Source organism: Myotis nattereri, assembly GCF_964212035.1.
Source record: "Myotis nattereri genome assembly, chromosome: 11".
Lineage (NCBI taxonomy): Eukaryota > Metazoa > Chordata > Mammalia > Chiroptera > Vespertilionidae > Myotis > Myotis nattereri.
The window spans coordinates 67,130,813-67,157,625 of NC_138086.1; the positions used below are offsets into that span (position 1 = coordinate 67,130,813).

Below are 26,813 nucleotides of genomic sequence, written 5' to 3' on the forward strand. Positions count from 1 at the left end.
TCACACCCCCTTCAGGGTGGGGGTCCCCACTGGGGTGCCTGGCCAGTCTGGGTGAGGGGCTGAGGGCTGTTTTCAGGCTGACCAGCAACTGAAGCTCCCAGCTGCTCCTTTTTTTCTTTTTCTTTTTATCTGGGATTTTTTTACCTTCTATAATTGAAACTTTGTTGCCATCACTGGCACTCCCAGCTCTGAGGCCATGGCTGGCTGAAAGCAGGTATCTGGGGTTTGTTTGGCTTCTATAATTGAAACTTTGTTGCCATCACTGGCACTCCCAGCTCTGAGGCCATGGCTGGCTGAAAGCAGGTATCTGGGGTTTGTTTGGCTTCTATAATTGAAACTTTGTTGCCATCCTGCTTGTTCCAGCTCTGAGGCCACATCTGGCTGAAAGCAGGTATCTGGAGTTTGTTTAGCTTCTATAATTGAAACTTTGTTGCTTTTGGAGCTGTTGCTTTCAGAGCTTAGAGCAGGCTGTGGCAGGTGGGGAACCTTGGCTTCCTCCATCACTGGAGCAAGCAAGCCTCCTGCTCGCTTCAGCTGCATGGCTGCCGGCGGCCATCTTTGTTGGCAGTTAATTTGCATATCTTGCTGATTAGCCAATGGGAAGCATAGCAGAGGTATGGTTAATTACCCTTTTTGTCTTTTATTAGATAGGATAATGCTAGAAATGGGTTCATGCACACTTTGCCATAACTATATATTTATTTTTAATCCATTCTTGTAAATACTTAAAAAGCTGAAGAATAAATAAAGTACCTCAAATAATTATGTCTTTATTTTACAGACATTGATTAAAAATAAGGCAATATAGGTTATCCTAATGCTAATAGAAATAAACGAACAATTTTCTATATCATTTCTATTTTGTCATCATATTTAACAACAAAGTTCATGAATTTCATATTAAACTTACATGAAACTGCTAAGGAATAGGTCATTCTTTTCTCAGAGAAATGTCAGTGAAAATTAAGCTAGAAAATCCTACAACCCCACCTCAAACACACACACACACACACACACACACGCGCGCGCGCACACACACATTTTTGAAGAAGGGAGGAAAACATTCACCTAAAATGTCCCTGCTTTAAGATTTGGTAGCAATTATTACCCTTCCCTATTGAAAGTGATCATTGTTCTCATTTGGTTGTGGCTCTGAAGTCCTCTAGCATCAGCTCTGTGAAGGGTTCAAATTTCATCACATTTTTCTGTTGAGAGGCAACAGAGTATTTTGAAAAGAGATGAGGTTCTTAAATCAGATACAGGTTTTCCACTTATTTCCTGTATAATATTGGGAAATAGTTTAAAAAATTTTAATACTCACCCAAGAATAGGTTTTTAATTGCTTTCAGAGAGAGAGGAAGGGAGAAAGAGAGAGAAACACTGGTCGGTTGCCTCCGTACCCAACCATAGCCTTTTTGGTTCATGGGACAATCCTCCAACCAACTGAGCCACCTGATTAACAGTTTAACTTTTTTAAAGCCTCCATTTTTATTTAACTGCAGTGACAGAGTGACTTAATACTGTGTTGTGATAAATAAATGCCAGAATTAGCCAACATATGTTGAGCACCTATTCTGATCCTTTCATTATCATTAATCTTTAAACAGCACTATGTGATCAGAGTTATCCTAATCCTCATTTGATACAAGTGCATAGTTAAAATACCCATTACAGTGTCCCACTCAGCAAACTGGGGTGGTGATGATGGTAATAGTAGTAGTCAAGTTTCTTTTGTGACTGTAGTCATCCTATAGCCCTGCAATCCCATTATAACTCAGTCAATTTAAGGTTATAAAGAGGCAGCCAGATTAGCAGAATACCTGATTCAAAATCAGGTTTATCGCATAATGATCTGTGCTGTTAAACATTACAACTTATTATTATGGTATTTTGAGATTCAGGTTCACTAAATACTAGCACTATGCATACAGGCACTTCATTCTTAGTGAGACAGTGTTTCCAAATTATATTTCAAAATAGTTTTGGTGTTTAATTATTTATTTTTGTGTCTGAAAAGGAATATGGATTTAGAATATGGATAGTATAGAGTTATATCAGGGAACAATTGCAGTGACTTAACTACCTGACTACCTGGCTGATTCTTCAAGTTGGTGTAGGTATTTGTAGTTTCCTTGTTCTGTGTATTGTGTTTGGAGTAAAACCTTATTCTCCATGAACTATATATCTCAAGTGTAGTAACTATATGGGTTATTTCAGTACCTCTTTTAAATTATCATTATTATCGCTAATAAGATAATCTTAACTAATGATTCAGACTGTTTTACATCTAAAATTTAATCTGAAGCATTATTTTTATAAATCAAATTCTAGAAATAGGATATTACTATGTAATTTATAATAACATTATATGCCAATAGATATAATTACATAAATATATATATATATTCAACAACATATATTATTTAATATTTATGTTTAGCCTGAGCTATGCATTTATCTCTAATTAGTAAAAGGTTCTTTTTCTATTTTGGGGCAATTTAAAACATAAAAGACAAACCAGAGAAAAATACTAAAATATGATGTATTTGTCTTAGTACTATATATGTTAAAGACATTAAAGGTTTCAAAATGCTACTTAAAATTATAATATTTATTGGAACATGCAGGAATATGTACTAGTTCAGCATGTGTTTATTAGATAAAAAGTAATGAGATTCTACGGGAAGCATAGCAAGCACAGCAGTACCATTGATAATGGTGCTAGCCCTTACGGATGCCGAAATACAATAACAGACTTCTAGGGAGAAACTAGCAGTTTTTGTTGGCTCAAAATTTGTTCATTACACTTAAGGGCCTGATTCATTTTAAATGCTCTAAATCAAATTAGAAAGTAACCTTTAGCAAAATGTATATCATTCACTTTGCAGACTTCTGTATAAAAGTTCTACATGTATAAGAATCGCTTTACATGGTAATACTATTTTTTTCCCTTGTACTATTCTACAACTGCAACTATCTATGAAAATGAGCAACAATATGAGTGGCACAGCCAGCCTTGTGAATACGAGCTGACTTTGTGCCAGCATGAGGTTCACACGGCCGTTAAAACCACTGCAGTTTTAATTGATACATTCGTCCTCATACATTCATCTTCACAGCAACCCGGTGAGGAGTATGATGGACAATTGTCTCTTCTGCTTGCATAGCATCCCCACACCCTTCTTCCTGGGGAGAGTCCTGAGGTGAAATGGATGGAGGGTAGGGCTCCGCCTCCATCTCCCTAAATCAAAGGAGTGCAGCCACTGTCTTGCCCTAACTTGGCAGCTCAAGGGCTCCTGCGTGACTGAGGCTCAGCCACTGAGAGACCCCCTGAGAGTTTTCCCGAAAATGAGCCAATTAGAGTTCCTGAGAAGAGCTTGGGCTTCATTCCCACCGAGGCTCTACCCCTGGCTGTGGGACCAGGGGTGTTTCAGGGTCCAGGGCCAGCAGAGGCCATTTGGGTGTCCCAGCTGGACTGCTTTGTTTCTGCCATTTCCCCCAAGGCTTTTCAGCCTCTTCCCTCAACTAGCCATCTCGTATCTTTTCAGTACCTCCCTTTTATTTTACTTTAACTAGAGTAGGTTCTGGTTGTTTGCAACCCAAAACACTGGTGATTATAACAAGTGTTCAATTCATAACGAAATTGAGCTTTACTCAGGTTAAGTAACCTACTTGAATTGTAGTTGTGTAGAAAAGCCAAGTCTAGAACTCATGCCTTCTGGTTAAGTGTTGTTTCTGTCTCAGCACAGTGTTCCCAGTTGCCTTCAGTGCTCTCTGCAGAAGGGCTGCCTCCTCCTCTGTGCCTCTTTGATTGCAGTGCTCAGTCCTATGTCCTTTTTTAAGGCTTATCTGCTTGATGCCCAGTGTGCTTGTGCTCCACACCAGAACTTTGAGCCTCTATAAGGCAAGGGTTATATTATATTCATCATTTCATTTTCTCTCCAACATAACCAGAGTGCCTGGGTATATAGTGCTGAATAAATATTTTAATGAATGAGTGAGCAGATGCATGAAAAATTTATTCAATTAATTAACTAAAACTCCAATATGAGTTTGAAGTTGATACAAGAATAACATTAAAACACACACACACACCACTACATTCTTTACTAATCAAAATCATAGAGCAATTTCTTAAATATATAAAAATGTTCACTTAGTAAGCATTTATTCTATGCCTACTATGTGCCAGACTTTTGTTACAGAGAGAAATAAGAAGTAGTCTCCTTCTTCAAGAAGTCTCTTAAATTAATGGGAGAAACAAAGGATTTCATGGCTGCAATCAGGAAGCTGTGGAAAATCTGAAGAATGGCGAGAGCAGCATGCCCACTGCAGCAGCCATGGAAACCACTGAACTGGCCTGTAGATACAGCTCCGAGAAGGGTGCTGGGCACATCAAGGACAACAGCCAGAGCTCTCCTAAAGCTCGAGAAGAGCGCCATGGGCTCTGTCTTATCAGAATGTTGTGAGATTTGCTAAAAAATAAATATGTCTATACCTTTATTCAGATTTATTTATTTATTTATTTATTTATTTATTTATTTATTTATTTAACTTTTTAAAAAAGTCCTCACTCAAGGAAAAGAAAGAAAGAGGAACATCAGTATGAGAGAGTAACATCGATCCCCTGCCTTCTGTGCATACCACAACCAGGCATCATCCCTGGCTGGGAACTGAACCGGCAACCGTTTGGTGTGCAGGATGACACTCAGCTAACTGAGCCCCTCTGGCCGGCAGACATCACTATTTTTAAAAAGATTTCAATCAAGTCCTGTTATAAAAAATTTCTAAATAATTTTGAAATTATGCTTTACCATTTGAGACCAATAATAAGATTATATTCTGTTTTGGCACAAAGGTGAGAATGAAGAGTGATCCATATAAAGCACTAAAGCTTGATACAATAGGAGCAACAAATAAAGATCAAAAAAAGATAAAAACTATATAGATGAGTGTGTATGTATAAAAAAACATACATGTATATAAAATAGGATCCAAATGTATCATTCTTTACAAGTTATGTATATGGTAGAGAAAAATGTTTAACTCCATAATGTTTTGGTGCCCTTTGCAGACAATTACTACGGTACCCCAAAGCCTCCAGCAGAACCAGCACCATTACTATTAAATGTAACAGACCAGATACTTCCGGGAGCCACTGCAAGTGCTGAAGGAAAACGGAAGAGGAATAAATCAGTGAGCAACATGGAGAAAGCAAGTATAGAGCCTCCTGAGGAGGAAGAGGAGGAGAGGCCTGTGGTCAATGGAAATGGAGTAGTAGTAACACCAGGTTAGTCATTTACAGTTGCCATAGGTTCGTCTGCTTTTTCAGATGTCACTAAATATGCATGATATCTATATGTTCAAATATATATGTATGTATATATATATGTATATATATATTCCCATATATGTACAGATGTGTATTTACAGTTATCTTCAGGGAGAAATTATATAAAATGAAAAGGACATGATTCTTATATCTGATTTGTTAGTTTTAATTTTGACATATCAAGCATTCATCAACTTCCTTTGTTTTTTGTTTCACTTTTACAATATTAATGGCAATATATTGAATAGTTTAAGCCTCTTAAAAGGTGTTATAAGTCACGAATATGATTGCGTAAAGTTCTGAGGTCTTTGTCAATTACAGTAGATAAAAATCTATCCTTAGAAACCTTACTATACATGCAGATCTATAGATAAAGGTAGTGTCATGTGATTTAGTTAACAATTTCAATGAATACAGTCCTCAAAATGACTGTAGCTATATAATGCCATATATTTATCTGCCCATCCTTATTACCCAATCTGACAATATAGAAGAATGCATTTTTATACATTGACATCTTGAAGGTACTTACCCTTGAATAAAGAAGACTTGTTATGTCTTTAATTTATGATCACATCACATATATAAAGAATATTAGATAGATATGAAGTATGTTTGTGAAAGGTATGGATTTGCTATTTTCTTATACTTATTACTAATAGAGTGCCAAATTTTTATTTGTAAAATATTTCTTTCATAATATTATTGATAATTAAATGTTAACAACAAAAAACTATGGCATTTTCTTAGTCTCTTAATTTGGAGTAAGTTTCCAAAGTTTTGTTTGATTTATTTAGTTTTAAAATAAAATTTATTGATTTTAGAGAGGAAGGGAGAGAGTGAGAGAGAAATATCAGTGATGAGACGAACCATTGATCAGCTGCCTCCTGCATGCCCCTCACTGGGGATTGAGCCTGCAACCCAGGCATGTGCACTGACTGGAAATCGAACCGTGACCTCCTAGCTCATAGGCTGACACTCAACCACTGGGCCATGCCAGCCAGGCTATTTGCTTTTTTAAATAATGACATTCAGTGGGCATTTAAAACCTAAGGGGTAAGTTAAACCATTTGAAAAAATTTTAATATATTCACCTTGCATACATATTATTCTTAAGATATCTCCTACCACTACTTTGATGTCTGTATTTTCGTTTATAATTTTACTGCTTTTATGGTATAGTGACATAGTATTTGAATTTTCATGCCCAATAATTTTTATCAAAGAAAAGTTTCATAAGCTTATTTTTTACCTTCCTTTGTTCATAGTACTTATAAAATGTTCATTGAACATAAGGAGACCAAAACCTAATTTGTGCCAATCAAAGTATAAAACCTTAAAAAGTGGTTTCATCTTCATTATTCAGAGAAGTATAACCTCGTTCATTAATATACTGATTAACAACTTAATCTCTTAGCCTAGCAGTCATTTACAAATGCTAAAGATTATTGGAAGTGCATACTATGATATATTCATTATTAAATGATCTAGTAATTTTCAAGAAATTACATACATTCTCTTTTCTTAAAATTCTGAAATACCTTTGTCAAAATACTTTTCATCATGTAATAGATTTAAATTAGGTTATAGTACACAGTTTTATAAGCTGATCTTTGATGAAAGAAACACAACTCAGTTGAGAAGAAGCAGTAATCACACAAAAAGGAAGTTGGGGGTTAAAGAGCCATTACAGAATTTCTTACTGGTTAACACCTAATAATTAAATAAAATATATTATCTTAGTTAGGCTTAAATCATTGGTTTTTGTTCATTTCTACTATGTATAAGGCAAATCAAATGAAGTATTCTTGATCTACAGATTTCTAAACTAGGAATTTATTTAATTGGGAGGCATAGTGAATCTAGACTGCACCATTCCCTTCTATTCATACCTTAGACATGAGGAATGGGGTTTTCTTATGGCTAGGAACTCTTTAAGGGCCCCAAGAAAAATAAACTGGTCTAAACTCTTCTTGATCAGCCCTAGCTGCATTATTGTCTCTGAACCTCTGGGCCTGAAGATGGGAGAGAACTGTCCAGGACAACTCTGAGATTTCTGGATAATCAATAGATGCCACAGCATTGGCTCTGAGAGCCCGGATAAACAGGTGGCCTTTATATGTCTTTTTCTTTCCCGTTTTGGGAGCTGACACAGGTGTAAATTACGTAGCTCTTCACCCAGTATTCAAAGATGGAGGAAACAGACCCGAACCAGAATATTGGTCCATTGTCCCTTATTTGAAATCTATTGATAACTCCCATCTTTGAAATGTCTTTGTTTTTCTTTATGTTTATTCAGTGTCAACTTCAGGGTTTCCTTTATCCTTCCCTCAGATACGTTCACTCAACTCTGCACCTTTCGAGCCTTATCGCATATTTTTCCTAGACAGGGTCTCTGCCCTGCCTCTGTTTTATTCCCTTACACATTCACCAAGTACAGTGCATGTCAAACAATATTGAGAAAACTGTTGCTTACTGGTAAATCTTAGTTAACAGTGCCATATATCAACTAGGAGCCTATAATAGCAATTAATATCAGACATCAATTCAAGAGTATAAGTAGTGTAATGAATGAGGCACATTTGAAGATTGAGAAAAGCTTACTAAGGCAATTATATTTCATTATATATTTTCTAATAATGGTAATATAAAAATTAACATATGGATGTTTACTATGTCCCAAGAACTCCCTAACCTCATTGTACGTATAAGTTCATTTAATTCTCCTAACAATTCTATTCGCTAGGTACAGTTTTACAGATTAGGACACTGAGGTGCACTATAGTTAAATAATTTGCTCAATAACTGTAATTTATATGTAGGGAATTTGAATCCAGAACCCATGTTCTTAGTTGCTATGCTATCCTGAAACTTATATCACGAAATAGAAGCACAAATATGTTTTCGAGCAATAGTAAACACATCTTTAAAAGTGGCATTATAAATTTCTAGCTACCAAATCCTGTATAAGTGAACTTATTTCCCTCTGTAGATATTAAAAATTCCTAGTTTTCATAATATATGTATGTATATAACCATCAAACCTACCAATATTTAACTCTTTATTTGGTTTACAAAAAAACCCACCTCTTTTCTTTATGTAAATAAAGGATTTAGAGGAGTCCTCAATTTACCTCTATTACACATTTTAGTCATTATTTCTCCTTTGAACTGTAGTTTATTGCTAGAACTACATATTTCTTTTTCTCTCGTAACATTTCTATGTAAAGTCAGTGACGACTTTTAAATATGTAATATCTTCATGAAGTTCTATGAACATTTTCAATGAAAACTCACATAAAGTATGTGAATACTCATTTTATGCTAGCTTTCTCCTGTCAAAATTAACCAGACACATGGATTTAGCTCATATCACCCAGAAAAGACATATAATGATCTTTCAGTATCTCAAATCAGAAATGTTTCTCTCTCTGATATATATGATCTCTAATCCCATAATCATAGTATTTACTTAATGAATGAGATGCTGAAATTTAGCTGAAGGTGCTTTACTAAGGTAATAGTTCATTTAGTGGCAAGCTTGAGATCTGGACCCCAAATACCTGAACCTATCCTGGGCTGTTAACCATGCTCAGGACAGAGTGACTCCTGGCCTCCGTAAGGTAAATCACGACTGTGCCGCTCAGTGTATTTCATCTACATTGTATTCCATTATATTCATCCTTCACTGGGTTCTTGGCAGTGGTATTAGATCTAATGCTTGCGAGGATGATATATACTACAACCTCATAGAGAATCTGTCTGTAAACTGGTGGTTAAAATTCATATGCCTAGAAAACCTTCTCTTGATATTAACCTCACCTATATTTAGACATCTTTATCTTGTTAGAGGTGACATCCAGCCCCATGGCTTCAAATAGATTTACCTGCAGCCTGCACTTGTCTCTTATGTTCCAGGGCCATATTTCTAACCACTACTCACTGAACTGCCCCACCTGAGCCTTTCTTCAACTTAAATGCAATATTCCACTTAAACTCAACAAGCAAACCAACTCACAAAATCCTTTACCTAATTCCTCTCATTCTTCTTTTTACCCAGATAGCTGAGAGTTATCTTAAAAACAACAACAACAACAACAACTACCCGTTTGTATTGATTTCAGAGAGGAAGGGAGAGGGAGAGAGAGAGAGAGAAATGTCAATGATGAGAGAGAGAGAGAATGTCATTGATTGGCCACCTCCTGCATGCCCCACACTGGGGATCTAACCTGCAATTCAGGCATATGCCCTGACTGGGAATCTAATGGTGACCTCCTTGGTTCATAAGTTAACGCTTAACCACCGAGCCATGCCGGCTGGGTGCTGAGAGTTATCTTTGATTCTTCTCCCCCCCTGGCTTGATATATATTATTGAGTATGAAAGATCACTAGTTGTTTAGCTTTCTTCTCTTCCTTCCACATTTCACTGCCCCATCCTGGTTCTTATCTCCTTTGTCCAGCACAGTCTCCTAATTGACCTACATCCCTCCAGGCTCCGTTTCCATCAAATTACCTGTTATTCCTCGATCAAAGATTGTTGAACCTGCACTTGATCATGCAACTATTCTCAAACTTCTTTTTCTGCTGTTTCATATTTTGGGACAATCATTCAGGGCCTCCCACATTTGACTACAACATTTCTCTTAGTTTTCATTCCTATCACTCCCCAGTTCTCTTCTCTATGTTCCATTCTCATAAAATACCTTCACCTGCCTGATAAGGCCTTTATCTCCTATTTGAACCTTGTTCTTTTTTTCAAATTCAATAAAAAAATTTTATATTCCCTATAAATCATTTGTTGACTCCCATCATGAAAAGTTGACACTGTTTATCTCTGAATTATTGCAGTACAGTTTATGCTTCACATTCATTTGGAAGGTACTGATTAGCCTAATACTTGCAGTAACTTTTCATAATGTGTGTGTCTGGCATCTCCAGACATTCTGTAATCATTGTTAGGGCAAGGACCACTCTACTTCTTTTGACAGTATTACAGGTGTGTCCCAATTTCCTCCCTCTCCCTCCTCTCCCCAACTCCCTTCTCCTCCCAGTCCCTGCCACACCCCAGGCCTTCACCACACTATTGTCTGTGTCCATTGCTTATGCAAAATCTTTATCTTTTAGTTGACCATACCTCTAGAGAATGTCAGAGTTTTACTATATTAACATGATTAGATGCATTTCACATTCATGTTACACTATTCCGTATCTTCAACATGCAGTGTTTCTAAGTTCAAAACATGAGTTTCCTGATCTTACATTTCTTCAAAAGTTATTTGAAAATGAAAAAAAATTATGCAGAAGTATATATTTTAAAATATGGTCTTATAGGTAAGACTTATCCAATCTCTCTAACTGTGAAAATACAAAGAATAGATAGATGGTTAATAGATAAGTAGAAATTTTTTTTATAAAATTGAACTTTGTGAAGGAAAGCAAATCCTGTAAACCACAAGAATTGGGTTAAGCTTTCTCGGATTCCTTTTATATCATGAATTATCTGCTAAACTTTTCCGGAAAGTAATTCACTATTATACTGTAGCTTCCCCTCACCAAGCTATTAGTACGCCTAGTGCAAAGAATTAGAAATGCACATATATTTTAAAGGCAGCTAAATCTCTCTGTTAATACACACACACACAATGCCAGGAGGAACAGGGCCCGTGAGAGCTACCTTCTCCAACAAAGGGAATACAGTATGTGTACACAGAGCTGCCTTCTCCAGGCCCCCAAGCCTGCAATTAGTGCAAATGAACTGCATCTCCCAGAGAGCAAACAGAGTGTCCCTTATGTGATCACCGAGTGTCCTCAGCCATGATCTCAGTTCACCATTAGGGTCCTGCCTCCAGGTCCTGTGCTGCTTGGCACGCTGACTGTGCACGCACCATCAGTCCTGCTTCTGTGAATGAGGGCCTGTCACTGTCAAAAGAATTATGCCCTCCGTGGTGAATCTCGCTGTTTTCCTGCGAATAATAACCCACTCTGAAGCCACCCCAACGCCCATCCCCTGCTTATTTTCCTGTGGGTTCACAGAGACTGTGATGTGTGTATCCACTCAGATTTATATGCTTTTTTTTTCTTTTTTTTTTTAGGAGGCTTACTTTTATGATCTTATTCCCAGACACAGTACTGGGTTTTATCTCCCCACTGGAGAGGCAAATTTCTGGGGCTATTGTAAATTAGACACTCCATTTTTAAATGGGAGACATTCTATCATTTCTTAAAATAATTATTTGCAAGTTAAAACGGCTGTCATCGTAGAAGGTTCTTATTACCTAGGTGTGATTATAAAGTAACAAGATAATCATGTTGGAATTTGTGGGTGTGAACGATAGTAGTAATTGTAACTACACCATTGGGAAGTGGGGGATGAAATCACTACTAGTTTCAGGCGTGTCACTTTAAATCAAGGCAGACTCACTTTGCAATTAAACTGAACGCTATGCATTATTTGAACCCCTTCTTGCCTTCCAAACTGATTCAGCGTGTTCGGGATCTTGCACTCAGCCGTTGGGGAATGTTTTTCTGCTTCTCTGAGGGTTCAGATGATGTGTGAGAGAGGACCTGATACGTGATCGAGGGATGTGGACCAAGGACAAGCGGGGTGCCATTCCGGCTTGAGCGGCACTTACAGAAAGCCTGGGGACTAGTTGAGTCTCAGCTTATTTCTAATTATAGTCATCCATTCTCTCTGGGTCTGAGTTTCACTTCGTGCTCTATTTTCTTACCTATTATTTCTCCTCATAGACGTGATTATAATTTCAGGGTGAAGTCTCAGATTGCTCTACTTATTTCTGGCTGGCCTTCGCCCCTGAAGAGGGAAGGCCTTTCAATAAGGTCTGTCTGTGCCTCATTCCCGCCACAGCGCTCCATCTGTGGGAGCAGCGCCCTTATCTCTGTCCTCCTAATTGACTTCTTGCTCTCATCAGCAAATACCTAGATTCCAGTTTGGCCCCCAGAGAATAGCATTTGAGTTATTGAAATCAAGATTTTTAAGTCTTCTTCCTTTTCTCTTTCAGCCCCTTTGATGTTCCTAGGATTTCAAAAGAGGATGTTATGTTTCATATAGTGGAGTCTCTTAATGTTTTTCAGAATTTTGAAAGCGAGACCTAAAAAATATTATCCATGCATGTCCTATATTTCATTTCATATCTTGCTTTGGTCTTTGAATGTGTTCAATGCTATATCGGTTTCTTTCACCCCAAAGTTAGTTGAGGACTTGAGGAACTTGTTTCTATATGACAGATATCTTCAGAATTCATTACATTATAAAAATTATGCAGCATATACAGTTTCAAAGCTGTGAGGATTCATTTCATTGCCCTATTTCAGTCTACTTTTATTAAAATGTTTAAAAAGTTAAATATTGCAGGAAGAAGAATATATACTAATTAAGGCAGTGCTTCTCCCCTGTTAATGGGAAATAATTCCCTCTACTCATTTTTCCAGTGATTCTTTCCAATTCAATTTTTTTATATCTTGGGATTTTTTCATCTTGCAGTCTTTTAGTGTTCCTTTAGTGTTCCATGTAGCTTGTAACCAATCGTGTGTTTTTTTATAAAGATAAAAAATAATTTTGAGATATTGACCATTATTTCTTAGTAAATTACATTTTCTTGGCTAGCCCACTCAGTAGATGAGATCCAATTATCTTACAAATATGACAGATAAAAAGTAATTTCTTTACAGGATTAGGAATTTCTTTCCTCAATTGATATATCATCTCAAAAGTCATTACTCTAATTATACCTAATTCTAATATTTTATTCTTGACTTGCGTTTCTTTCATGGCCTCAAATAATAAAAGTATTTTTCAGCATCTCAGAAAAAAATCCTATATAATAAAAGGGTAATATGCAAATTGACCAAACAGCAAAACAACTGGTTGCTATGATGCACACTGACCACCAGGGGTAGGTGCTCAGCCACAGCCCGGCTGATGGCTGGTGAGCACAGCAGCGTTGGCAGTGGTGGGAGCCTCTCCTGCCTCTGCAGCAGCGCTCTGGACATCCCCCGAGGGCTCCTGGACTGCTAAAGGGCACAGGCCTGGCTGAAGGGATACCTCCACCCTCTCTTCACTCCCCCCAACCCCCGTGCATGAATGTTGTGCACCAATAAAGTTTAAGGACTACCCCTCTTTAATCTCATAACATATAAAAAATTTATAATGCATTGTTTTAAAACTTAGAAACACTATAAGAGAACTAAGGAGTCAGAAAACACCAACTAAAAGTAATCAATGTACATACAAACATCTCTGAAGGAGCAGAAAAATAATCATCTTTGCTGGAGCACTGGGAGTAGGAACCGGAAGGAAACCTACTTACACTTATTCCCTCTGTACTTTTGAATTTGGCCCATTTGCATGTTTTACTACATTAAAAAAAGTAATCATTTTTTTAATGATGAGCAAAAATTCACTAATCATTCAATGTGAAAACATTTTAGCACTCGCAGTATAATTCCACTTCTCGTTTTAGAAGGTTTAGGAAAAGCAAGGAAAATTGATAATAGCACACTTTAAGCAATAAGCTACAGTCTTGGCTACTTTCACTTAAATGGTTACATAGCATGCAAGCAGCCCCACATGACTGTTTTCTTTCTGAAGACAGCATGTCCTCCACTTTTCATTATAGGATATACTCAATAGTCTGGTCATAACAAAAAATCAGTTACGATCATATTTTTCTCTGGTGCAAGAATCTACCCGGAAGTGTTCCTTTAACATCAGCCTGTGTTTCCAATTCTAAGAATTCCAGCTTCCAGCAGTGAAATGAACAGCATGCTCGACAGTCTGTCTGCCCCTCCACCCCACAACGCAGTTATACTTGGGTCAATATAACTAACATGCTTTTTAATGATTTTGCCGAATTTGCAAGAAAGCAAGGGGCATCTTTAAGCCCCACCATTTCCACCACCATGGAGGGTAAGTGTGGAGCTATCTGCTACCAGCTGACTTGAAAATGAAGGTTGCCCTGAGGATATATGAGGAAACTAAGTTTTTGACTAACATAAAATTGGGAAGATAAGACTCTGATTCTTCTTTAAATCAGGTGATTACAAGTTTGTAGTTCAGTAGGAGCTCCTGGCACCCAGTCAAATCAAATGTGAAACTCTATAGGAAATAATACAGAACTTGGAAAAAAATGTGTGCTTTCTGAGGATTATTTTTTCTCCTTTAAGTCACTTAACTCCACAGCATGTCTAAATTGAAGGAGAAAAACTCAATTCATGCAAACACCTGGTAGAGAGAAAATGTCAGTTTTGGGTGTATCTTTTTTTTTTTTTTTTTTTGCAATTGCATTATTTTCAGAAAACTATATCAAACAGTGTGTGTTTTCCATAAAGACAAAAAAATAATAATTTTGAGGTACTGACTATTGTTTCTTAGTAATTCGCATTTTCTTGGCTAGCCCCCTCAATAGATGAGATCCAGTTTGGCTACAAATATCACAGATGAGACCATTCTATCACCATAGGAAGAAACCATTTAGGTTGCTCGACTGATTTATCTGTGCAATTTATTTAGTGTTCTAAGTAGTAGAAGTCCTGATAATCATATATATAAAATTTACTAAACATCTACTATGTTTCAGTAGTTTACTATTCTGAGCAATTTATATACATGTCAAATTTTTATAGGTAAGTAATGTTTATAGGCCTATCATACACTTAAGGAAATTGACGAATGCACAGAGTGATTCAATAGCTTGCTCAGTATCATACTGTGAAGGACAGATTAAACCCAGGCACTCTGACACCAGCCTCAGCAATCATGTGTCATTTCTGTGGAGCGTGTTTGCTGCTATCTGAGAATTGCTAAACAAAAATAAAAAGAATTTCTATTAATCTCAAATTATTTGTATTCTTTTTTTCATCAACTACAATATGTTTCTCAATCTTTAGTCCCCATTAAATGTTCTCTAGTCAATGTTTATTTTCAAAGAAGTAATATAAAGATAGAAGAAATTATTAGATTTATTAAAATTTGTCATATAGTCAGAAATATAAATCAGAGCTCTCATGGGCTAAAACAAATTTTAAAATTTTAAACGTTATGACCATTCAAAGAAATAAAATTAACATTTTCTATCTAGCTTCAAAATATTATTCTTCCTCATTTCAAAGGATGGCAATTACAGAAAGCTGAATATCAACTATATGCCTCAACCATGTCAAATGAAAGTATGGATAAGGAATAAAATAGGCATTCTTCTTCTTGAAATGGTTTTATCTTGGTTTCCAATTATTTTTTAATGAAACCAGGAAGGGACATTCAAACCATGGCATTCTGATGTATCCTTAGATTTGCATCCAAAATCACTGTGATACTGCTAGGGCAAAAAAACATGTAAGCAAATGGCATGGCTACTATATATATTATAATATCCAAACCTTAGACTGGGCCACAGCTATAGAATTGTGTGAACTGGAATGAATGCAAAAATACATACATTTAACTCTCTTTCAATTAAATGGCCGTCAGTCCCTGCGTTCCTTTCTGGAGGCCTAGGGGAGAATCCATTCCCTTGTCCTGCCAGCTTCTGAGGGCATTTAGACTTCTTGGCTTGTAGTTGGTTCCCTTCTTTCTCCAAAGCCTGCAACAGTGTATCAGTTTGGTCATTCTTTAGTAGTCACACCTGCCTCCTATTCTGCCTTCCTCTTTTGCTCTTTTTTTTTTTTTAAATTGATTTTAGAGAGCGAGAAAGGGAGAGAGGTAGAGAGAAAGGAATGAAGAGTGATGGAGAAAAACTGATTTGTTGTTTCACTTATTAATGCATTCATTGGTAGATTCTTGTATGTGCAGTGACCAGGGATTGAACTCTCAACCTTGGTGTATCAAGATGATGCTTTGACCAACTGAGCTACCAGGCCAGGGCTACCTCCTATACTTTAAAAAAAAAAACAATCCTCGTGATTACAGTGAGCCTGTCTGAATAATCAATCTCTCAATCTCAAATTAAATCCTTATTTTGACCAGATCCGCAAATCCTCTTTTGCCATGTAAGGTAGCACTCACATGGCCCAAGAGGTAGAACATGGACATTCTTAGAGGGTCGTTATTCTGCCTAAAACACCTGTGTCATGAGATGATGGTCCTCCAGTTCAGTGATCAGCAACAAATAGTTGAAGGATGGAAGAGAATGATGCATGCAAGGGGACTCAAATAGGCCTAGTGATCATTTTCAGAGCTGGTTATAATTATGCTTTCCTGTTAGCCTTTGCAGGGCTTGTTTCCCGGTGCAGCATACTGCATGCTCACCTAGACGGCACTGTGGCTGGAGTGGCTAACCGCATGCTCCTGTTCTCTTGTAGAATCCAGTGAACATGAAGACAAGAGTGCAGGTGCCTCAGGGGAGACACCCTCCCAGCCTTATCCTGCACCAGTGTACAGTCAGCCCGAGGAGCTGAAGGAGCAGATGGATGATGCAAAACCAACTAAACCGGAAGAGAATGAGGAATCAGACCCACTGCCTGACAACTGGGAAATGGCCTACACAGAGAAGGGTGAAGTCTACTTCATTGAGTGAGTTTCACCCCTTTTTTTGAACATTGCCAAAAAGATCATAGTATATAAATCATATAGAAAAAGGAGATGTAGTGAAAATAAAATAATGAGTTTTATTGTCTCTGGCATTAGTTCTTTGTTAGAAAACAATGGGAGAGTGCCTTCATACAGTTAAGGATCCTAAATTACAGCTGTAAATCAAAGCATATAGTTAACAACTTCACTATAAAATTTGTTGCAGTAACGGGGGAAATGCTTACTCCGTTCTTCCAAGAGGCCCATGTAGTTGCAATCAAATAAGATAATCCCACATTTTGTCAGATTGTTGGAAACTTTCACCATCATCTTCAGTGATTTAATAGGATATAACTATTTAGGGCAAAATGCTTGCTGGTCATAAAAGAAAATATTTTAAGCATTTGACCCTGAAGTCAGGTATCGATAAAAGCATTTGTTTTTCTAGAGTTCATCATACTTTTTTTTTTAAATCCATTGTATTTCTTGCTTACCACTTTTATACTTGCCAAGGAAACTAAAGTGCTAATCCTGAACTTCCTGATGATATTTACCCAAACTAATATTTTCTTTCTTTTGGGACTTCTTTTTCCAAATTGAAATTTTTATTATACTTTATTAATACTGTCAAACTTTTCTTTTATCTTCTAGAAATAGGACAACTTTTTTTAAATGAACTACTAAGTTGAAGCTCTTAGTACAAAATTAAATTGTTGTGTATAAGATAATCACAATGTTCACTAGAAAGAATAAAAACAAATAATTTAATTAAGCAACCACCTTTATTCCCTCAAAGTTGTATAAGCCTCAAAAAGAAAAAAATAATATAAATTGAAGTTTTCAGTGCTGACAGTGGATAAAAATATGTAAACTCTGATTATTCAAGAAAAATATTAAAATTGGATTTCTTTTCCCAACCTGGAGTGATTTGAGACTTAGATCTCCATAGGCAGAACTCAATTGTGAAATTGAAATGTTACCACATGCCAATATTTAATTCTCACGTGAAGGCGGAAACTTTGATACATGCAGCCAAGGGAATACATAATCAGGTAATTACTTAGCACTCTGCTTGACTCCAATATGGATGAGAAATGCAGTGTTTGGGGGAAAATGAATTACTCTCATTCTCCTTTTGACAAATCTTGTAAGTTTTACAAAATTAAGAATGCCTTACATTAGTTTTTGGCTATCTTTAATAACCCAAAGATATCTTTTATCAATTAATTAGAAAAGAGAAAGTCATATAGAACTTTTTAAATGTACGAAAGTATTTATATTTGAAAACATAAATTTTTATTGGTAAGTATGGAGGCATTGTAGACCAGAAGTCAAAATAGAACCCTAGAAGTGAGGTCACACATTTATGTTCAGAACAAGGAGACTGATGTTGTATACATTTTATTATGGGATAAGGCTCTGTAAAAGAAAACCAACATGGCAAGTCGATTAAAGAACACTTTCTTTAAATGTTTCCAGTAAAGCAGTTATAAAAACCTTCCTTTTGGGGGTTATGAATAAACTTTTTTTTAATAGTATGAGGTGTGGAGATTATGGAGAAGGGGATTTGGATGACAGATGTTGTGCTAATGGTATATAGTAAACGATGAGACTTTGTCAGGGCTTGGGAGAATCTATCAAAATTATCCTGTTAATATCCTAGTCAGTCATCTAGTGTTAGAATTCAAAGACAAAAACATTTAGTTTTGCTCTCAAAGTTATTGTAAAGTTGGGGTAGAAAGATGAATAGTTATAAAGTATTAATAAACAATTTCTGAGTGTGTAATGCTATTCAGCGAAGGATATGCTTAGCATAGACTTAAGCTGTAAAAGAAGGCATCATCTACACTAATAAAAGAGGAAAATGGTAATTGGCATACGGCGATACCTTTTTCATTGGCTAATCAGGGCTATATGCAAATTAACTGCCAACAAGATGGCGGCTAATTTGCATATGTAGGCACAATGCAGGGAGGCGAAAGGGAAAGCAGGAAGAAGCCCCCTGCCACTGACAGTGATCGGAAACCCAGGGGGGAAGCTAAGAGCTGGGGGGCAGGGCAAAGGTGGCCCTGGGGCCGCCTTCGCCCTGCCCCCCAGCCATGATCGGAGAATCAGGCACCTTTGCCACCCTGGCCAGTGATAGCAGGAAGTAGGGGTGGAGCCAGCGATGGGAGCTGGGCACAGTCGAAGCTGGCAGTCCCAGGAGCTAGGGGTCCCTTGCCTGGGCCTAAAGCGAAGCCCACGATCATGGCGCCCCCCCGCTGCCACTGCAGGTCCCCGCTGCCCGGGCCGGACGCCTAGGCCAGAGGTGTCAGGCCTGGGCAGGGGCGGAGCCTGCAACCTCGGGGAGCTGGGGGTCCCCTGCCCAGGCCTGACACCTCTGCCGGAGGCCTCAGGCCTGGTCAAGGGGCCGATCCGGTGATTGGTGATCAGCGGGTGATGAGGGTCAACTCCTCTGGCCGAGGCATCAGGCCTGGGTGGGGGGCGGAGCCGGGGATTGGGGGGATATGATGGTCCCCTTGCCCAGGCCTGAAGCCTGGGTCAGAGGCATCAGGCTTGGGCGGGGGGTGGAGCAAGCGATCAGAGGGAGATGGGGGTCCCGTGCCCAGGCATGATTCCTGGGCCAGAGGCCTCAGGCCTGGGTGGTGGGGGCCAGAGCTAGTGATCGGGGGGAGATGGGGGTCCCCTGTCCAAGCCTGACACCTCTGGTGGAGGCGTCAGGCCTGGGTAAGGGGCCGATCAGGCGATTGGAGGGTGATGGGGGTCAACGCCTGAGGGCTCCCAGTATGTGAGAGGGGGCAGGCTGGGCTGAGGGACACTCCCCCCCCCCCCCCCACACACACACCCAGTGCACGAATTTTGTGCACCGGGCCCCTAGTACATAGATAAAAGGTGCAATAACATATCCTGGAAAACTTGGACATATCACATATAAAAACTGTTATTACAAAGACCCAGTCCCTGGATATATTACAAATAATGATAAGTCCCCTAACCTACTAGGAAAGTAGGTGCTAGTTGGTGAATCCTTTGAAACAATTGCTTAGTTTCATTTAGCTGGATCAAGGGTGTTTTTAAAAGACACGCAGAGGGTTTTGTTGGTTTATTTATCTTTTTTGTGTTGCTGCAGGGAAGGGTGAATGGGTATTAGGGCAGAAATAGGTTGAGTTGGAAAATTAAGACAAAAGAAAGAGACAATTTTATCTGTGGGGCGAAAGCTGGTGCTGGGGGAGAATGCAGAAGCGTGGAGTAGAGACTGTAAGTGAATGTGGTGGGAAGGTGACCAATGTAGGAGGCAGGAGCAAGTGGCAAGCTTGACGAGGTTATTACACAGAATGGAGGCATCCACCACCCCACCCTTCATCCTGGACCAGTTTGAGCTTCATCTTTCCTTCCTTCAAAAAGTTTGCAGTGAATCTCAAGGATCAGTGTGATGAGCTCATGTACCACAGAGCAGGGAGGGATTCATTCATCTGGTCCCTCATTTCTACACCATCACAACCTGCCCCGCAGCTTCCTTTCTCTCTGCCTACATTTCGTTCTGCTTTACTTTTCCCTGAGGGGTCTCTGATTTTCTCATGACCACTTCCACTCTTTGCTGTGGAATGCCCCTTCCCTTCCTAACTACATTTGACAAAATCAGCATTTCAGCCCACTGTCCTTGATCTGTGAGTACGTTTGCTATTGATGTCACAATGAGTTCTTCTGTGAGCAAAGTCTATACTGTGATAGCTCCTTGGAACTATGTGGTAGAGCAAGTCAGGGAGCTTGGTAGGGCAATAGGGCTTTCTGGGGGACCAAACCATGCTGTGTCCCAGAAACTTTTAAACAAATGCTATTTGTAATGTAAAAGTTCGCAGCTCACACCCAGCCAGTGCTGCTCACTAGTTGAGCATCAACTTATGAAGCAGGAGGTCACAGTTTGATTTCCCGTCAGGGCACATGCCGGAGTTGTGCGGGCTCGATCCCCAGTAGGGGGCGTGAAAGAGGCAGCCGATCAATGTGTCTCTCACATCTGTGTTTCACTCTCTCCCTCTCTTTCTCTGTTCCTCCCCCTTCCACTCTCTCTTAAAAAAAAAAAAAAAATCAATGGAAAAAATATACTCAGGTGAAAACAACAACAAAAATACATATTGGGTTTTGAATTAAGGTAACAAGTAATTTCATTATTTTGTCTTCTATATGGTGTCTTAAAATAGTTAATAATTGACTCAGTATTGCAAAATAGTTTATATGTCTGAGTACTTTACGAGTTATACATTTAGAAAATGAGGATTTTCTTCGTTATTCTCAATAGTGAACACATGGGCCAACATTTCCCGTACTCTTAAGAACCGCTTCCTTTGATGAATGGTAAAAGGAGATTCCTTTCATCGTTTACAATGATATTTAATGGGAAAAAGTGATTATCTCAGGAAGTGTTTTTAAATAACAGAATTTTAACTTGTGAGTGAATGCACTCTTCCAAACATGCTTTAAAGCATTTGTAATATTTTATATTTAGCAATTTTCAAAAGACTTTCAAGTACATAATATTATTTAAAACCAGTGGTTTTGTTAACTCATCATATCATTAATGATATCTTCTAAAATATACAGTATATATTAATTATAACTTTAAATTAGTAATAATAGTTACCACATATTGAGTACCTATTTTTTTCATACTGTGTTCAGGTTACCTTAACAACAATAGATCATATATTGAGCATTTGCATTGTGCTCATTTAATTCTCACTTTAAGAAATGGGCTTACCGAGGTGGCTTGTTCCTAGTCATATAACCAAGAATTGACAAAGCTAGGATGCTTTGGTTCCATTTATTTAACATATATGTATAGGGCACATGCCATGTGCTAGGAACCATTTTAAACCCAGGAAATACAGTGGTCAACAAAACTGACAAGACTGGTATCTTTCATGGGACATAGTCTGCCTCCAGGGTCCTTGCTCTTAACCATTTTGCTGTGGTGCCTACTTTGCGTATTTTATATTAGAACCATCCTATCAGTATTTAATGAAACCCCACTCTATAGATGAGATTCTGAGGCACCGTTGGACAAATTAGCATTCCCAAGTTCTCGAAGTTCTCTCACCCTGCAAGGCCATTGCTATTATCCCATACTACCTCCAATATATAAACAAACATTGGCTGAAATAAAAGTGAACTTTTATATTGCAATTGGTATCATTTTGTAAGTTTCTTGGCCAGAATTTCACTACTCAAGAGGCTAAATGTTCCATAAAGAAGAGCTGCCAGAGGGTTAATCTGGATTGATATGCTTTGGGAATCTCATTAAATTACTTTTTTTGTTTGCTTAGTGAGTGACATAAAAGAGACTGCTATCAGTTTGGCAAAAACAAGGACAACAAGAATCTATTTGTTTACTACCACACTCTTGAATGGCAGTGAAGGCTATGTCATCTTAAATAACAGGTTTTTAAAAGTAGACTTTGACACAGAAAATTACATCTGTGAAAAATGCCATGGTGGTACATGGTTTTATAAATCTTCATCAGGGTTCAACTTTCTTTTAAATTCTAAATTAGATACACAATTAGTCTGGTTCTTCTTATGTTGCTATTTCTGTATCTTCTTAAGTTTTAAATGAATCGCCAGTTACCATTATAAACAAATTTAAAGCTTTTGTTTATTAAATATAAGTCAAAGTGTTTGGGAAATTTACTGGAGAAGAAAGAATACTTACTTTTTTATTTTTTAAATTATATAATATATAGTCAATAACCTCTAAGTTATTGTTGGCCTTAAACAGATATGAGTACTACTGTTATAACCTTAATATTCACACACATCTTGAATTGTTCAGTAGACTTTAAAATATTTACCTGGACCTTGTTTACCTCGTTCAAATGATTATGCTTCATTCAGTCAAATATTGACTTCAGTCTCTTATCATTATTCTGATATAGTATATCCCAGGATGAAAATACAATTCACCTATCAATTAAAGATTGAGATTTAGAATTGGCTTTTTAGAAGGATTTTAAAAATTCAATGTATTTGTCATGTCTTACATGCAATGTGCTAAGTCTATTACTGTTTTTAGAGAAAATAGGGCAAAGGAAATTAGTGTATTTGATAGTAAAAGTTCTTATTATATTAAAAATTGCAGTTGATTGATGAAAGATCACTCAATATTTGTGTAGTAGTGAAAACATTGTTTGTATCTGGATAGCAATATAAAGGTAGGAAAGGAGAGAGCAAAAGAAAGTATAAGAAAAGAGAAAGGAAAGGAGACATCTCAACATTAGGTTTGAATTGAATCACCCTTGAGGATCCACTTACGTATACCTAAGTAACTGATGAGTGGGATGTACCCTGACTGGAAAAACATAGGGTAAATGGGGAGGAAAATGGAATAGAGAATTGAATGTTGTATTGATACTGCTATAATAACATGGTCATTATTTAAAAGGAAAATAATAAAGGAAAGCGTAGGTAACATAGGTATACCATTTATACAGCTTTGCCAGAAAGCTTCAGTCAACATTACCCCACTCTATTCCCCACAGATTGATGTGGGAAGGGACTGGACACAGGCAGACACATGCCCAGTAAGGTCTGGGTGACTTGCTTATCTGTCAGTCACACCTGAGAACAAGTCAGTGGCTAGAACAAGGCGTGGCCACTGAAAGTTTGGGGAAGATTTGATATTTAAGCTCCTGAACAAAGGAGCCCCCCCCCGCCACCCCCCGCCACTCCCCCTCCCCCCTACGCCCCGCAGCTGATTCCTGTTTCAGGGAGCACACTCCCCTGCATTCGCCCACACAATAGGTTGATGAGCTGGATCTAGCCCAATGTACATCGGACCCCATTCCACCACGGAACAGACAGTCTGTACACTGGCCCTGACTGTGGCTCTGCTGCACCCCCACTCCACCTTTTTCAGGACTGGGTTAAGGGTGATGGGACTTTGCCACACAAGAAATATAATTCCACTCCAATAAAAACCATTCACTCTCCCGTGCAAGTCTTAGAAAATTCATTTTCTCAAGATATCACAAGAGGAACTCCACTCCCACTAGTGTTGGGGGAATGAGACCCACTGATTTCTCTGGTAACAGCATAACCCTTATGAAATTTTTTAGTTTTAATCCTAATAAGTACTGGGCCAATTTGATAGGATTTTAAAAAAAAAAAATCTATTTCTTTATTGGTTTCAGAGAGGAAGGGAGAAGGAGAAAGAGATAGAAACATCAATGATGAGAGAGAATCACTGATGGACTGCCTCCTGCACACCCCCACTGGGGATTGAGCCCGCAACCCAGGCATGTGTCCTTGGCTGGAATCAAACCTGGGACCCTTCAGTCTACAGGCCTATGCTCTATCCACTGAGCCAAGCCGGCTAGGGCTGATAGAATTTTTATTAACCTAATTATTTAGTATAGCTTCTAGGACTAATATTTATATATATAGATTATATAAATCAAGACTTTATTCTGGAGAAATATTCAGATTTGAATGAAGAATATTTGATTTGAGTAGAGAATTCATAAGGATAAAAATGTTTCTCAGTCACAATGTTTTCTCTCCCATCTCTAGGCATATGCGATTTAATATAATACCTACTAAATACAGGCCATTTAACACACAGGAACTCCTTTTGGTGTTTACTATCCTCAAATAGGACATAAAGGTCTGGGTTTCTAAACCACTGGCAGAGGAACTGATTACCCTTTGAGGTTGTGGAATAAAGCACCTCGGTATAAAAAGCAAAATGTTAGGTTTATTATGCCTCTCATTTCAGATCATAAAAAACTTTGGACTTGGGAATCACATATATCTGGGCTTCCTGCTAATGTGAGGGCTAAGCAAATATGAATACCTTCCCCACCTTCCAAGTTCTTCTGGCTGGGCTAGTAAAGTAACAGAAACAGATTAGTAGGAGGAAAATCCAAGTTTTAACACACCTGCATGGGGAATTCACATAGGCATGACGATATCAAAGACAGTAAGGCAACATTGGGTATCTGAGACATTTTGGACAAATAAAAAAGGAGGGAGGGAATATTATACTTCAGAAGTGAGAGTGGGTGAGGAAGAGGCAAGTTATTTTAAGCAGGCATCGCTGAAACAATGGCCACCGGTGGTATCTAGCTACCAGGCACCTTTCTTGTTTACCATACTTACTTCAACTGAGGCTAAGGAGGCATGCTAAGTCTCTCTTTCCCGAAGCAGGTTTCTCTGTCTGAATCTTTTGGGCAGGAAAGGGGGTGGGGTGAAAGGTTCTGAGTCTTGTTTCTTAATAAACAGCTTAAAGTCGACCTCTGAAACGGGCAGTTTCATGGTGGTTGAGCTTTGTTCCCTCCCTAGCTCTTTCCGTTCACACACTAGCTGTGTACCCTTGGGCAAGTTGCCTAGCTTCTCTCCGCCGTGGTTTCTCTATCTGTCAAATGAAGTTAAAAATCTATACTCACAATCACAGTAAGGTGCTGCCTGCAGTCCCAGTGCAGTCCCTGGCAACATGCGCCATCAGGACATTCATGAGACAGTGAGAATAACATCGCAACGGTGAGCCGCAATGTCAGCTTGCTTTCCTTGTGGGAAGTGAAGCATTTTCTATGTGACAAGGATGTTTCCTCAGAAAAGAAGATGTCCTAATTGAACCTGCTTCTCATGACTGTTTGGAAAGGTTAAACTTATAAAATATACACAAATTTCTGATTTATTACAAGTCAGCTTATCACATGTCCGCAGGGACATTCTGATATGAATTTAAACTAGAATTTCAGAGTTGAACGAAATTTCACATCGTGTTTGTTCCAGTCCTCCAGATAGACTCAACCTACACTTTAACATCACAGAAGAATTTTGGGTAAGCCATTTGAAAGGTTTTCACCCGGATTTTTTAATGTGACATTGATTGAACTTGAATAGCTACCAACTTTAGTCGACTTGATCTCCCACTCTTCATAATCATCATATTAATTTTATCTATAAAAATAAATAGAGTAGTACATTATTATGATTTAAAATTTCTAGAATATATTTGTTCCATTCCCCAGCTAGAAAAAAGAAAGGGTTTATTTTTTTGAAAATACAGCAAAGATATGTGCATGTATATCTGTTAAAGAAACTAGTATTGAAATATAAGTTTTTATAACATTAGTATCATGCCTTCCTGTCATTTGTGCTCCACACAACTTTGGTAGATAAAAATCAACCACAAACAAACAAATAAAAAAAAAAACACCTGTTGTCCTACTTCTGACTCTATTCTAGCAATAAAAGTGAAAGAAAAATCATCCTCAAATCTGAATAAAGGTAGTTTGCAGATTGTGAAAAATTGCTCAATGGTCTCATTTTGTACACAGCTTTCTGCCCAATGTTTAACCCTATTTTCAAATGGAATTTATGTCATTAAAAATATATTATTTAAAGAAGGTGGGAAAGCCACTAGGTCTGTTGTCTCCCAAAAGCATTAAAAATGTCCCCTGGATAAGACACATTGAAGAAGCATGTAAATTGCAAGGTTGGCAAGAGCCGCTATTGAAAAATACTGTGTCGTGTCTTCATGTGATGTTTAAGACAATTACTGGAGGTAACTACTACCCACGTTTCTTTCAGAATCACTTCAGAGGATCAGCTAAAAATGCTGTTAACTCTAAGAGACTCAATCTGTCAAAATGTATTAAAGTGACATACCATTAATGCTAGTTCAACCTAAAAATTTATCCTGTAATGAAATGCTTTATATAAATTCAGGAAAGGTAGGAAATTCACAGTTCTCTTCTACATGAGCCAGTCTGTGAGAGCCAAGGTGGTGTGATATAGAAATGGTAATTTGACTCCCTGCAGTGGCTTGGTAATGGTCCCTTAATACTTATTCACAGATGTGCTTGCTTTTGTGAACAAGTCTTAGAGACCTAGAAATGACATTTCTCTGAAATGGAGGAAGGATTTGGAAGAAGGTGTGAGTAAAGAGAAGGGGAATTT

General features: G+C 38.0%; 1 protein-coding gene across 3 annotated transcripts in view; it reads left to right on the forward strand.

The window, feature by feature from the left end:
* MAGI2 (membrane associated guanylate kinase, WW and PDZ domain containing 2) overlaps window positions 1–26,813 on the forward strand; it is a 1,132,900-nt gene that overhangs the window by 736,082 nt on the left and 370,005 nt on the right. For all 3 annotated transcript variants that reach the window (XM_081102532.1, XM_081102533.1, XM_081102534.1), the window contains exons 4-5: window positions 5,075–5,290; window positions 16,649–16,859. In XM_081102532.1, the coding sequence (XP_080958658.1) occupies window positions 5,075–5,290; window positions 16,649–16,859 (427 nt within the window). The remainder of the gene's footprint in view (window positions 1–5,074; window positions 5,291–16,648; window positions 16,860–26,813) is intronic.